Below are 15,808 nucleotides of genomic sequence, written 5' to 3'. Positions count from 1 at the left end.
GGGCTTTTGAGATGCTTTACTCAATTTGATAAATTATTCACAGATGACTGCAAATTCTAGCCAAATTGCTTATTTAAATGCATCATTACTGGACACCTCGCCAGCTTCTCATCCATTTCAGCACGGTTTACTTCTACTTCATTTCAAGGCTTACTTAAGAAAACCACTTTATTTTTCTTGGTTTACTGGCTGTGCTCAGAAAATGACTTTACTACTCTTTTAAAGCCATTTATGTGTTGTTCACATTGCAACAGATAAGTTGTTTATGAGACTTTTTTCCTACTTACCTAGGCCTCTTTATATGATAATGCCTAAAGTAGTCTATTGTTTTACGAAGAGTAGTTTATTCATTGATTCTTAGATTTTACCTTAAACACTTGGTTACTTGGGTATTTTAGGCAGAATGGCTAAGGATTTCTGGATACAACATATAGTACGTGTAATGTCTTTTCGTGCTTAAGTGTTTTAACTGCAGTGTAAGTAAAAATAGCTTGGATTTTGTGTTCACAACCCAGTTTTAATTGGCATGTTGGGAATGCCACAGTTGTGGTCCAACCCTCCACTTTGGAGAGTAGGAAACCAATTTCCAATAGGAAAAAAAAAAAAAGACAACTTTATTACATCTTCTTTCATATTAATTTTATATGATTACAAAACCCACCAACAGTGAGAAATAACAGCTACTTACTGTGCTTTGTCCTTTGCAACAAAAGGCAGTTGTCTTTATCTTCCCCTTTGTCTTTATCAAGAAGGCTGAGGACTGTAACAACTACAAAGCCTTGTTCTTGTCTAATACAAGGTATGGAAAAATAGCATGCAGATAGGGATCTTGGTTTCTTGCCCAGGAACATGTCAAACTCCAAGATAACCTGCACGACTTTGTACTTCGCCCTGTATGACAAAGCAGCAAATGTTTGGCCAGCTGCCACCCAGAAGTGCTGGTAGCCTGGAGGCTTTGGCTAGCCATCAGGCAGCCTGTTGGCAGCATCTGGGAAGCCAAAGCTCCCCGCAGCCCGTTGTAGTGCTGTGATATACCTGGAGTTCAGAAACCCCAATGTCTTCAGAGTTCACCAGCCAGGGATGTCATTGGTTGGGAAGTCCCAAAATGTGGGTGTCCTGGTACTTGGGCTCTGCAGCAGCCTTCTGGACAGATTGGTGGAAAATCTGGGCTGGGAAACCCCAGTAGCCTTGTTTTTTTGATGGTGTTCATGCCCAAGAGATGGCAGAAGAGCTGTCAGAAAAGCAGAAAGGTTTTTAGCTAAGCTTTTTTCAGAATCAAAATTTTCAGCAGGAAATGTCAAATCAGCACTTTTTAGCAGAAGGTTGCTGTACTGAAACAATCTTAGCCAGCCTTATTAAAAGTTTACAGCCTTTCTGCCTGGAGAAGAAAAGAGAATTGAGGCAGGTAGAAGTCAATGATACCCCCTTTTCATCTGCGTGGTTACAATACTGTTCTGGTGAAGTCTAGGGTAGGTCTGGAAACCAAAACACTCACAAGAAACTCAGGACTTGGGTGTTTGGTTCCTTAGAAGGAACTTGAAACTGCATAAAAGGTTTTGCAGTTCATTTTGGATTTTTTTGAAAATGTGAAGGACAAGGAAGGAGAATATACATAATTCTTAGCCTCCTCATAGTTTAATCCTAATTTAGCCTGTTGCAGGTGACAGCAATGGTTTTGCAAGGTCTTGTGTCACCCAAGTTGTTATGCTCATATACAGCAGTTGAAATCTGAAGCATTTTTCATGCTTACACTACTGTTCCTGAATATTTCTTCCACTTCTAAGCTCTTGGTTCAAGGTTGTTTTTGTTTTCAATTACAGTTTAATAATAATAACTTAATTTCAATTAATTATTTGTTTTTTAATTACCAGCATACCAGAGAAAGGCAGAATGGTTTGTGCTGGGTCCATGTATGTTGTAAAGATATGGCTGATGAGACCTCTTTGCAATCTAAACAAGATCCCTATGCATATTCTTGACTGATTTTTCACAAAGGTTACCTTGAGCACAACTGTTATCTTTGTGTAATATTAATTAAATGATATATCCCAAAGTGCATCAACAGTGAACAAATAAAAACAAGCAGATTGCTACTCTTATTAAATTATCTCCCTCTCTTTCTCCTCATGTCTGCCTAGGATTGATATTTCTATTTGGAAATGCCAGATCCCAAAGTGGATGTTTTGAAAAGTGAATGCTGTAATGTGGCAAGGCAGATTTAACTCGAAAGAAGGAAAGATGGCATGATAGGAGGAACAAGTGGCAGGAAGCCAGAGGGCAGAGGCCCACTTCCCGCCCTGCTTCTTTCTATTCGAACATCTTTCTGCAAGTCCCTTAACTTTTACTTCTAAGAACATGCTGCGGTCTAATGCTGTTATAGTTCGTTGTCCTGTGAGTTGAAGTTGAGGTGAGAGTACAAACATCCACATCAAGCAATTTATGATATAGTAAATGTGGATTTAGAATGGATGACAATATTGAAAAGTCAACTAGATAAGAGTAAAAAAAAAAAAGTTAGAAATTATCTTGTAAATCTTTCACCAACAACTGCAAGTAATATACAGTACAGAGTAAAATATCCTTACCATTTCAAGATGCGTTGAGATGTTTGAAACTTTAGATTGTTGTTACGTGCTGCTACAGTTCTCATCTTCTGTATTAAATCTATATTTTACACGTGCTGCTTCTTTTTCTTCTCTTTTTCTCAATATAATTTGTCTGCAAAGTTACTTTTAATGGTTCTATGTAGTGTTAACTCATTTTGGGCTAAGTAGCACTGTTTCTTTCCAAATATTTCTGAAAGCACAGTTTTGCTGTTATTTTTCATCTTTAAATATAATTTATTCAAGCTTGATCCTAAGCTGTCACTTCCATAAACTGCTTCGCTTGAATTTGCATCGTGCCTTTTATCTCATTTTTCTTAGTGCTTTTCCTCATTAATATGTGAATGTACTACTTACTGCATGGTTTTTCATACAAACATACACTCTACAAGAAATCTGAAGCAAGCTTTGTTACTGTTTGGCGTATAGCTCTTCTTTCTTAAAAAAAAAAAAGTTACATATTTGTACACATTTTTTTTTTATTTTTGAAGTTTGCTTGTTAGAAATCAGAATGTGCCCCAGTCAAGTCCTCAGTTTGTGATTTCTGAGGAATGGCAGAGTTTTCTTACTTAGTTATGAAAACTTTCTTAGTTACTTATGAAAGCAAACTTTCATTAAAAACAATGAAACTTGTTTTCAATCAAGTGCAGATTGTTTAGTTATATACAATTACTGAAGTGTGAAAGGATCCTTCTCCTGCAAAATCTCCTAAATTAGGCAATACAGTTTAAGTGTTCTTCAAATATCCATTTGCAGAGTGAAGGCACAAGAAGTAAACTAAAATTAGTTTCTGGTGTGTATCTGAAAGAAGCATCAGAAGACTTCATTTAAAGAAAAATTTGAATAAAGTAAGCTTCAGGGGGTTTTGATATGCAGGCAGTAGGAGGTAAGAGATGAGATATTATGGAAACAGATATGAGGCCTGCAGATTTTGCATTAGGACAAGATCTGACAGTGCATATTTTTCTATTGTATGGAAATCAGTCCTGTGGTGGTACCAAAATTAAATATTCTGCCTGTGTTCATTTAGCTGCAGATTGGTCCTTTTGGGACAATGCAGAAATAAGAACAAAACTGCTTCTCAGAGACTTTAAGACTTTTTTCCCTTTGTACCCAAAAGAATTAAAAGAAAAAATAAAACATGGATCAGTGAACTCAATTTTTTAAATTATTTTACAAAACAATACAAATTGTAAGGAATGAATCATCTCATGATATTTCACTTCTTAAAAATTTAATGAAAGAGATTATTCAGTGAAGTAACCTGCTGTGCCTGTTTCACAGTGACAATATACAATATTCTGTGAAGCTATTTCTGGTATCACTGTATCTAACATGGTTTAGGATGTTTGGTGGAAAATAAGGTGTAGGAGAGATGCTGGCTAGAGTACCCAGTAATCTAGGGTACACTAGGGTGCACTAAAATCTCAAATCTAGGGTACACTAAACTGATTCTGGACAGAGTAAATTTTTATCTTACAAGCTGTCAAAAATAGTAAAGCAAAATTAACAAATGGATGGTGTGACCATCTGATACACTATAGCATTGATCCACAACAGTACAAAGCTGCTTCTAAGATTGTGTAGGTTTGATGAAGTTAAGGAGCGTGTTGCTGTTAATGCTGTACTGGAAGTAGAGCTGAAAGCTGTATGGAGTTTTGGGCGTATTATCAACAATGCTGCAAACAATAGGCAGGGAGCAAGACATATGGGAGACATTTGCTTGTTAAGTCTTGAGCTGCGTGATTTCAAGATTCATGGGAGATTTGTGGTACTAGCTAGCCTTCACTGCCAATGGACTTTTGGCTTATTTTTTTAATGTTTGTTAATGTTTAGCATGCTTTGAGAAACTAGTAGTATCTAATACTTCTGAAAATTTCTTTGTTGTAATATATCCATTGATAACGTGCTCAGAAGTGAATTCTGGTCCTGGGTGCATCACTCTTCAGATCACAGTTAAGAATCTGGAACTAAGTGATACCTTGGGCTATTGATTATTTCCTCGTTTCCATTACATTGCTACGTCACACAGCTCCTTCATAAATTCTGTGATCTTCATTATAAAATTAGTTATGAGTTTTGGCTCCATTACTGTGATGAGAAGACTATTCCAGGCTTCACTGTCGTAGTGTTCAGGAACCTTCCTTTGAGTCTGAGTTGAATATTTGGCTTATTCATGTCTTACTTGTTTTAGTTCAAATGTTCTTTTAACCTAACAGCTTTCTGTCTCATTGATGTTTAAAATGCTGCTGTATTTCTGCTCTGTAAGAAACTTCAAGAATCCTGAAGTGTAAAAGAATACATAGGTCAGGTACAAACCATCTTCAAGCACCCAAATCATTAATTGCTTTTAATTTCTCCCTGTTTTTATACCCACTACTGATCTGTATATTTGGTGTACAAAGAATGCAAGCTTTAGTGGGATTACCCCAGAGATGTGGTGTTAAACACAGAGTGCTCAGTGCTCCTTAGAATCTGTATTCTATTTCTTTTTTCTAGACACACTGCACAGCTTTATTCTTGAGTATATGGAAGTCTAAATATAGTATTTCTCAGTGTATATGGGCAGAAGATTTGCAAGGACTATCTATGAGCACTGGACTTTCTAAACATTCAAAGCTGTTACTGCAGTAGAATTCTAAGTGATATCTGGAGCAGTGGTAAAATTACTTTACTTTTGAGGTGATACTAAATTCTCCAGGTAAGATGATGTCCATGTCATCATCACAGATTGGTGTTAGTTCAATTTCTTTTATTTGGATGAATCTCAGAAAAAATGTATTATGCATGAACTCTTCAGACACACTATGAAATCGTAAACCATCCAAATGTTGAGCTGTTCTTTATAACACAAAAGCCAATAAATTTGTGGAGTTACCAAATACTCAACTACTTTTGAAGACAAGGACTAAGGCAATATGTGCAGTCAGCAAGTTCTTCATTTTCTTCATTGCTGCAAAGAAAGGATGAAAAAACAAAAACAAAAACAAAAAAACAACCACCCAAAGCTGTCAATGAAGAAAAGTTTAAGAGAAGAGTGAAGATAGTCTCAGCAATCTGTGTTTAGGACTGTTACATAGGCAGCTGAAGAGATGTGGCAAAATCTTTGACTAGAACTGTGCTAAATTCAACTGTGTTGAATTTTATAAGCATAGGAGGCATGAGCCAGGATAAATTTAGGGAACTGTTACTGCTAACATAAACAAGTGAATAAGTATAGATACTGTTTCTGAAAATGCTGTAACATACTCAGGGAGAAAAAATAATTTTCATCGTGTTCAAGTGTTTCCCTATATGTAGTATATGTCTCTTGTAGACTTTATTCCTCTATGTCTCTTTTCTCTCCTGCCACACACAGCTTTACTGCAGAACATCAAACTTAAATATTGAATATTATTTTGTGACTCAAGATTCATGAAGGCACTCATTAGAGCATACTATGTTTTTATAGTGTTCCTGTCATATCTTTTTTTTTTTTTTCCATATTAGGACAATTATGATCTTGCCTATTGTTTATTAATATCAAAAATCAGTAGAAATAATTAAAATATATACATTTTCTAAATAGTGTGCTGTTAGTTGGAGTGGTGTTAGTTGTAGTGTAATAAAATTGCAGACTGAAATCGGAGAATTCTATTAAAGACAATGAAAATATGTCATTGTTCTTAAATAAGTAGATTTTTTTAAATAACTGTAATGATGCACATAATATTGCTGGTGATGGGAAAAAAAGATAGAGCTGTAGAAAGTAAATAAATCTGGATTTAAACAGTTAACTTGTGGTGATGATTAAATGTTGCTCTTGTTTTATCTTACTTATCTTACTGTAAATTTAAGTACACTACTCAGTTGTGCTTAGATAAAATTTTAGGTGCTCAGGTCCTATTTAAATAGGAAAAAAAAGCCAACAGTAAAGTTTCCTTGATCACGTTGAAGAAGGTAAGGCAATTTGGTGGATATTAAGGCTCTATGTGCTATAAGCATTATTTCACATTAAGTACTTTTGGTTTCAATAAATAAGAATTTACTTGCTAAATTCAGAGGAGAAGTTACTGCTTTGTTATAGAAAAAAACTTCTCCAAAGTTTTGGTGGAGGACAGAAAACTAATTTATAGTACATTCAGTTCAGGGGTGTCTAGGTGACCGTACTTTCTACTGCATAGTATTAGATCAACTTTGTACTGATTAGGTAGAACTAAGCTATTGTGAGAACGTAACATCTAAATTCTACCAAAGAGCCAGCATTCTTCATGCATTGGAGAAGTTTAGTTATATTGCCCAGTTTACTCTTATGAATAATATTACTTAATATGTCAGCTGAACTGCTTCCAGTTGTGCGGATCTAACCTGTAGCATATACAAAGAAATCAGCTGTTTGTTTAACGTAAGCTCTTAAGTAGTTGGCAGCTATTGCAAGTCATTACAAGATTTGACTGAATTGAAATTGCTTTTACCTTAATATAGTATGCTGCCACGTGAAGATATACAGACCTTTGAAATATATATAGACGTGTTTAGGCAGAGTCTATCTTTTTGTAGCAGGTTGCTGGGAGGTTTCTATAGTAGAGCATCAAACCACATTTTTATTAAATAGGAGGCTGAGCAGATGCATTAAAGCGATAACCTTGCACAAGGTTTTGCATAAGGAAGGAAGAATATTTTGCAGTCTAGAAATGGAGAAGGCACTTTGTGGGCAAGAAAAAAATCAATTACGTCATTTTTGCAGTCTGACTGATGTTCAGTAGTTAGTCCTGCTGCTACTTAAATTTATTTTTACTATAAATGAGAATGTTACACATCTATTAAAAGTTAGTAATTGATAAATTATTAACAATTAATTAATAGAAAAGGAGTTACTGGGTTCTTATTTACATTTGCAAAGTGGTGCGATAGTACATACTCTGAAGAAACTGTAATTGAATCAATTACTATATTTTGTAATTATGTGTAATTCAATTCAGATAGTGTTCTGAGATCCCTAAATGAAAGGGACAACACCTTTTTACAAAAGAAGAGTTTCTCAGCTTTGGGAATGAGAATGCAAAATTGAAATAATTATGCATGTGTTGGAAAAAAAGAAAGATGAAGAAAAAAAATGAAGAAAGTATGGATGTTTGCAGGATGATTGATGGCAAGCAGGAATTCTTTTTCATTACTAATGTTAATTTCATAATAATCAAATACAAATTTATTATTTTTGAAGAATCAACATGTGATTCTTACTTTAAATAATTGTATATTGATCACAACTAAAAGGCAGAAAATCATGCTTTTTTAAAGATCATTTCCACTTCATATCATGCTTAACTCCAACAGATTACAGTATCTTCTTCTTTCTGAAAGAAAGTAAAAGACTCCCAAAGGATGATGTCTCCATTTAAAGAGAAAACTTGTTTCTTCAGTAAAGAGAAGCTGGACTAGACATGGAGAAAAACTGAACTAATGGAGAAGATGCCTTGGTAGTTAAAGAAAATCCCTTATTACTGCATTATATAATATGTATTTTTTTAATTGGAGTGGATGAAATGTAGTATAACCTTTAAATAGTGCATTAATGTATTCCACTCAATTTGACAATAGCATGACAATTAACAGATGGAGGGAAGACATTTACTGAGATTAGGAATACAACTGTCATTGACTCATAATAACTTTTTAAAGAAGTTGATATGTCAGGATATACATATTTTTAATCAAAACTGAAGTGTCGATATATTCACATAAGAAGTAATAGTCCTCTGGAAAGCCTTGCCTAAAAACATGGGTGCAAAAATTTTACGTAAGTATAAAGAAATATGGGACAAACTTGTGCAAAGATGCCCATTGAAGGTTATTAAATAGATAAATGCAAATGAGGCACAAGATACCCGGTCGGAGTCCGGGGGAGTGCTTGATGGGAATGAACATATAGAACAAATCTGAAAAAGAATGGTTTGTTTTGTTTTGTTTTGTTTTGTTTTTTAAATGTTCAGATTTCAATATATAATTATCTGCTTAATTTCGCTTCTCTTCTGTCTTCTATTCATGTAAGAGGAACTGCACCTACACAGGATTTAGTCTGCTGCTGCAGCCCTTCATTTTTTTTTAAAATCTTCATAACATTTATCTGAATCGATGTGGATATGAACTGGAACATTGGGGGCTGGAAAGCTAATTATATTTTAAAGGAAACTGTAAAATATACTAATTTCTACTACCTTTCATGTTGCAGATCTTTGTTCCATAATTACTTGTGTTTCATCCATTATCTGATTTTCTCGAATTCATCAGGTTTTGTGTTAAAATGAAGAGCCAGTTGAGTCTATTACTTTAATTCTAAACAAAAAATGTAATGGCAAAGTGTATATTTTCACCATTATTTATTTATTTATTTATTTATTCAGTAATACAGGCACACGTGTATGGATTTTTTCTGTATTCTATTTACACTTTTAAAAAATGAATAATAATTGATAATTTCTGAAAGCTAGACCTCCTGTTTCAAGAAGCGGTTTCAGGTATCATTGACAACACTCCCAGATCATTTGAAAGAGAGTGCTTAAAGTACTTGCCTGCAAACAGACAAAAGGAGAAGAGGAAGTCTGAAGAAAGGTTACTAATTAAAATTGATGGAATATATATGGAATATATATAAAGTTATGGGTAGCAGAGTGTGACAACAGGTGCTTTTTTTCTGGAGGGTCTAGGTGCTTTCAAGTTCGAGAAGTAAGTTTTTAAGGGGAATTTGATTGTGGCTTTGGGACCTCCTTGGGTTTGGAGTGAAGTATAGGATTAAATTTGCCTCCATTTTCCAGATCCTTTGATTTGTGGTATTGCAGCAGAAGATGGCTTCCTTCTCCAAGGTTGCATCTCAGAGTTACATGGCAATACCAGATACTCCTGTGGGATGCTCTGGTTCTCTTAAAGTCTTGTGAAGTTGTTCGTAACACAGGAAATTGCATTTTGTATCCCAGATTTCCTTAATCATCACCTTTCCCCGTTTAATTTATTTTTTTGGCATCTGTCACTTGTTCTTGGGTAAAAACAGGTAAATGTTTTTTTAAAATAATATCACTTATTTGCATTCTTATGTCTGCATAAAATACGTGCATCAGTGTTGCCATGAATGTAGTTTGGGACAAAAGGTTTGCATATTGAGAAAATTCATATTGTCAGTCAACTAGCTGTACAGACATGTGACCTACTCATGTTAAGACTAGCATTCTGATGCCATGCTAATAACCTAATTGCTATTAATATATTCTGCCTGGTTCTGACCTGTTTTGTTTAGAATGCACATTGGTTTTTAATGTGTGTGACATTTAAGGGTTATGGATTAAAAAATTAAATTTTCCAAAATAAAAAATACCTCATGCATTTTTAATAGAGTTTACAAAAGAGCTGCTCTATATTTTCCCTCTAGCAAGATGGTACAGCATTGAATTAAGTGTCAGTACTTCTGTGGCCATGTAAGATTTAATATTCTGGGCAAAGATATTAATTGTCTTCTGGAACGGACAGATGGATTTGCTTAAAACCTACTTGTTAATTAATTGGATATTTTGAAAAATGAATAATATTTTAAAATGAGATTTCAGATTTAATTCTTTGATGGAAACATCTTTATATTGTAGAAGAGTCTTTTTTTTTTTTTTTTCTTTTTTCCAGAAGTGTATATAGAGGGCCAGAAGAAAACATTACTTTGTGATTTATACATTTTCATTTGGAGTGTGAAAGTAGAACCTAGGTAGTGTAGAAAGTCAAATTATCTCTCAAGTAAAAAGCATCCGACCTTGGCTTAAAAATAAATAAAAATATCCTAAGAGTCAAGCTGATACTCCCGTATCAGGACCATTACTTTTTAAATGACATAGATGGTGGGATCAAATGCACCCTCAGTAAGTTTGCAAATGACACCAAGCTGAACGGTGGAGTTTACATGATAGAAGGAAGGGATGCCATCCAGAGGATCTGGACAGGCCTGAGAGACAGGCTCACATGCACTTCAAGGTCAAGTGCATGAACCAAGCAGGCCAAGTGCAAAGTCCTGAACCTGGGTCAGGACAGTCACCAAGATCTGTACAACCTGGGGGATGAATTGAGAGCAGCCCTGTGGGGAAGAACTTGGGTTTACTGGTAGACAAAAAACTGAATATGAGTCGGCAGTGTGCCCAGAAGACCAATCATATCCTGGGCTGCATCAAAAGCAGCGTGGCCAGCAGGTCAAGGGAGGTGATTCTCCCCCTCAGCTCTGCTCTCATGAGACCCCACCTGGAGTGCTGCATTCAGCTCTGGGGATCCCAGCACAAGAAGGACGTGGAAGTATTAGAATGAGTCCAGAGGAGGGCCGGGAGGATGATCAAAGGACTGGAGCACCTCTCCTGTGAAGACAGGCTGAGGGAGTTGGGGATGTTCAGCCTGGAGAAGAGAAGGCTCCAGGGAGACCTTACAGCAGCCTTCCAGTACCTAAGGAGGGCCTACAGGAAAGCTGGGGAGGGACTTTTTGTCAGGGAGTACAGTGATAGGGCAAGGGGTAACAGTTTTAAACTAAAAGAGGGTAGTTTTAGATTAGATATAAGGAATAAATTCTTCACTCAGAGGGTGGCGAGGCAGTGGAACAGGTTGCCCAGAGAAGCTGTGGCTGCTCCATCCCTGGAGGTTCAAGGCCAGGCTGGATGGGGCTTTGGGCAACCTGGTCTGGTGGGAGGTGTCCCTGTCCGTGGCAGGGGATTGGAACTGGAGGATCTTTAAGGTCCCTTTCAATCCAACCCAAAGCATTCTAAGATTCTAATTAAAACAACAACAACAACAACGAAAAACATAAATTGCAGTTATGAAATCATGTGTGAGGCAAGTTACTACTCTTACAATCTCCTTAGCTTTTTCAAAAATTCCACTTTTAAGACTTCAGCCTTTAGTATTGAGAATCAAGGGGTAACAGTCAACAAAAGTGTTTGCAAGCCATTTCATCTTTCAGGGAAAGGAAGAACTAAACATAGGAACTGTGGTTAGGTAAATGTTATAAAGAAAATATTAGGCTGTATAGCTAATTTAACCTCATGCTATGCTGTAGGTGATGCACAAACCTACAATACTAGTATATATTTGGTAAATTCTTAGACATTCTGGAAAGCTTGAATATATATAGAGAGAGAGAGACAGAAAGAGAGAGAGAGACTGTTTTTTTCATTTACTCTTGTAGCTCTTTTAATCTACAGTGCTGTAGGATTCGTTCAACATGTACATTAAAAACTCTTACTTTCCTCCCTTTCCCCTCCGATCCACCAAAGTATATCTTAACCAAATAAATTTGCTTTGGGCTAAGAATTTACATAAAGTGTGTATGCCCACAAGAATATTTCATTTTTATTAAAAAGAAAACTCTTAACAAACAGGTTACTTATTACTGGATTGCTCCCATAAGATCATTCAGAACAGCTTGAATTGACAAAAATGTTTAAAAGGACACAATACAAGAATTTGAACAGATGCTGCAAGTATGCACCTAATATTTATCCACAGGTTTTAGGATCAGTTTTTACCTTTAATAATGGATTTTCTAAACACATGATGGTAGTGGGTGTTTCTGAAATTGTATGAATAGCCTTCCTGATAAAGCAACAATAAATGTTCATGATAAATAGCTATACTGGTGAGAATATTGGGCACAGTTTGAGGCTTAAAACAAGTGAATGAGAGATCCACTAATTCTTTCAATTTGTTTATTTAGTAGAAGGTTAAAAAAATATTGGAGTGCTTTTATCACTGTAAAACATATGTATTTTAGTTTCTTGAAAATCTAATTTTTTTTTACATTTCTCTGCATTACAAATGAACCACTTTGGTCAAACCCTTGTTCAGTAGGAATAAAGTGATTGTGGTGTGCTTTTTTTTTTTTTCTTTTTTTTTTTTTTTTTTCTGTACCAACTCTACTCTATATTGGTCTTTCACCATACTCCATCAAAATTCCTTTTGATAGCATTAGAAGATTAGAAGTCTGCTAGTAGAATTGCTCTTTTTGTCAGTCTCTTGTAATAACGAAAGTAGTAAACTGTCCTTGCTATAAGAAAGTTCTCTGTTCTGCCTTCCTGTACCATACGTTGTTGTTTTACGGTTCTGTTCCTAAGACATAACAACAGTGCCCTTCTCTTCATGCCCTGCTCTTCAAATATGCATATGGAAAAACAGCGTTTGTTTACAGTGCTAAGACTCTCTTGGCCACCTATCTGGATAAGCGAAAAGTTCATTTCTTAAAGATTACATATTCAGGCTGACAAAATATGCAAACTTAAGTTGTTTTTTTCCCTGAATCCTGTGGGTTGACTGAGACCCCTGCAGCTGCTAGTGTAGTACTTTAGAAATACAGGAACAAACCATCATTGAAGCCCAGGTACCACCTAGTTGAGAATTACAGGGATTATGAAAGAAGGACTGTCTTTTCTTCTCATCTCCTCTATCACAGAGTGACAGCAGGGCTGATCAGCAGCTGCTGTTGCAGGCTCTTGATCCTGATGTCTTTCTTTTCCAAGGTATCCATTGACTTCTGGGTAGATTTGTGTGAACAAATTGCTTTCTTTGTAATCCTGTCACAATTGATCCTCCTGCTTTTTATAGGCTATGAAACCATGACATGTTTAAACCACAGTGGTCAGGGTAGAAAAGAGGGGGGTTATGACAAAGTTATATTTTGTTCTAAAATTATTGCAGTATGTTGTATTGTCAACTGCAGTCATTCAACCAGAAAGAATTTAAGAGCTGCTTGTAGTCAGCAACCAAGAACTCAAAGAAGTTTGGGAACCTGGGATTTTATGAAGCAACGAAGGTAAATTGTCTCAAAGTTTCATTAATTTATGTAGGTAGCATGAAATATCATAATCTAACTGCAGTTTCTGCATAATTTTATTTTAATTATGTAAGTTTTGAATATTCACCTCTGTCAGTGTTTAACATGTCATGTTTTCTGAAAACATATTATTAGTAAAATGCGGTAAAATTATATGGGAAAAAACAACTGCTTAGGAGATGATGCTAAGGTTCCATTAAACAGAATTGTGGAAAATGCAGTATTTTCTAGTAGATTTTATTACTACCATCAGAATAATGGTCTCAGATTCCTTCTGGTATAGCTTCATAGTGGTAAAGTATTCCAGGGAACATTTGGGTAAAAGCTTTCAGCAAGGTGATTTATAGATCCATTTAGATATTTATCTTCAGTCTTTGTTCTCTTGTTTGCTTGGAAATATTGCCAAATACTGGCCTGCAATTAATGTTTTCAGTTCATATATAAAGAATCCATAGTCAGTCAGCACCTGAAGAAGAAATTAAGTCTAATGAATGGCATGGTTTCACTGTTAAGTTTATGCCATGGTGTCTAGGCATCATTTCACAGTCATTAATACTGTATCTCTGCTCTACTGGATTGCTCACAGAAGAATTGTGACGTGGGGTATATGGTTGCAGTTCTGTCACGTTATGTAGTATATATACAGCTAATACAGAGTTCATGCAAGCCTTTTGCTTTTATGCTGGCTTTATTCTGAAATAATAGACTGTGCAACCACTAATGCGAAAGTAACCTGTTGACTTTCTCTTAAACAGTTAAAAAGTTGAAGTGAATCTAGCATCTTGTGTTACGTGACTACAGCATTTTGATCCTACACCAAGAGTCCTGAGGATAGGTGATGCTCTGAATGGTGTCTAGAGTCATAACTGACTAATAACAGCATGTTTTTTTATCCAAAAGTTCTTGGCTTTTGGGGTATTCAGCCCTGTCTTGCCATTTATGGATGTTCTGTACTATTGATAAAGTCTATTGTGCTGGATTACTTTTTCCATTGTTTAAAAATTATTAATTGTACTCCAGTTGCAGCGCTTTTAAACTGATAGTGATAGGCAAGCAAGAGGTCAGCAAAGTCTTTGGATCCCCAGAATGGCAATTCAACAACCTTGTCACTTCTGAATTTTACTGGCGTACTACTGTAGTGGGTTTACATGGAAAGGTTTTGGTAGCAGGGGGCCATAGGGGTGGCTTCTGTGAGAAGGATCTAGAAGCTGCCCCATGCTTGGTAAGGGCCCCACTGCTGATCAGAGCTGAGCCAATAAGTAAGTGATGTTGTTTTGCACCTCTGTGAGAGCATATTTCAGACAACAACAAAAAAAAGCGCTGCACCACACACAGCAGCTGGGAGAGAGAGAGGAGTGAGGAACAGCCTTGCAGGCGCCAGGGTCAGTGAAGAAGAAGGGGGGAGAGGTGCTCCGGGTGCCAGAGCAGAAGTCCCTTGTGGCTTGTGGTAAGGACCATGGTGAAGCAGGCTGTCCCCCTGCAGCCCATGGAGTACCATGGTGGAGCAGGGTTCCACGCTGCAGCCCGTGGAGGAGACCACGGTGGAGCAGGTGGACCTGCACCGACGGAGACTGCGGCCTGCGGAAGACCCCTGCCAGAGCAGATTCTGGGCCAGACCTGTAGCCTGTGGAGAGGAGACCATGCAGGAGCAGGTGACCTGGCAGGAGGTGCTGCCCATGGGGGATCCAGGTTGGAGCAGTTTGCTCCTGAGGGATGGACCCCGTGGTACGGACCCATATCTGGAGCAGTTCTTGAAGAGCTGCTGCGTGTAGGCAGCCCACGCTGGATCAGTTCGGCAAGGACTGCATCCCGTGGGAGGGACCCCACAGCACAGGGGACAAGAGTGACCGAGAAGGAGCGGCGGAGAAGAAGCGCTATAGACTGACCATAACCCCCATTCCCCTGTTCCCCTGCGCCGCTCGGGGGGAGGAGGTGGAAGAGGGTGGATGGAGGGGAAGGTGCTTTTGGTTTCTTTCCTTTGATTCTTGCTTCTCTAGCTTGTTAGTAATAGGCAATAAATCTTACTATCTCCCTATGCTGTGTCTGTTTTGCCCGTCACAATAATTACTGCACTATGTCCTCGTCCTTATCTCAACCCTTGAGCCCTTTTCATTGTATTTTCTCCCCATTCCTCTTTCAGGAGGGGGAGTGAGAGAGCGGTTGTGGTGAATCTCGGCCGCCCACCCGAGTAAAACCACCACAACTACTAAGCCATATAAATCATCTTGTTGGCTCATGTTGTTACTGGTCAACCAATATCTAATGAAATTACTTGTGCATCCAATTCTATGTCTTTTATGAGTGAGGAACAGTGGCCATTTAAAAGATGTGATTGCCATCTTCTAGAGATTTTAGGTCTTTGAGTCTAGTCCCTGCAAAAAAT

The 15,808-nt window shown here is 37.0% G+C and overlaps 1 protein-coding gene across 2 annotated transcripts in view; it reads left to right on the top strand.

Moving 5' to 3' along the window:
• Positions 1 to 15,808, top strand: part of COMMD10 (COMM domain containing 10) — a 105,213-nt gene that overhangs the window by 72,948 nt on the left and 16,457 nt on the right. The window contains exon 6 of one of the 2 annotated variants that reach the window (XM_080574929.1): positions 14,181 to 14,207. The exons of the other annotated variant lie outside the window; for it this stretch is intronic. Coding sequence (XP_080431055.1) covers positions 14,181 to 14,192 — 12 coding nt within the window. The 3' untranslated portion in view covers positions 14,193 to 14,207. Of the gene's footprint in view, positions 1 to 14,180; positions 14,208 to 15,808 lie in introns of those variants that run through there. 2 annotated transcript variants of the gene reach the window in all.

The sequence above is a fragment of the Anser brachyrhynchus genome (genome assembly GCF_964034855.1).
Source record: "Anser brachyrhynchus genome assembly, chromosome: Z".
NCBI classification, from domain to species: Eukaryota; Metazoa; Chordata; class Aves; order Anseriformes; family Anatidae; genus Anser; species Anser brachyrhynchus.
This window is presented reverse-complemented; position numbering and strand designations above follow the sequence as displayed.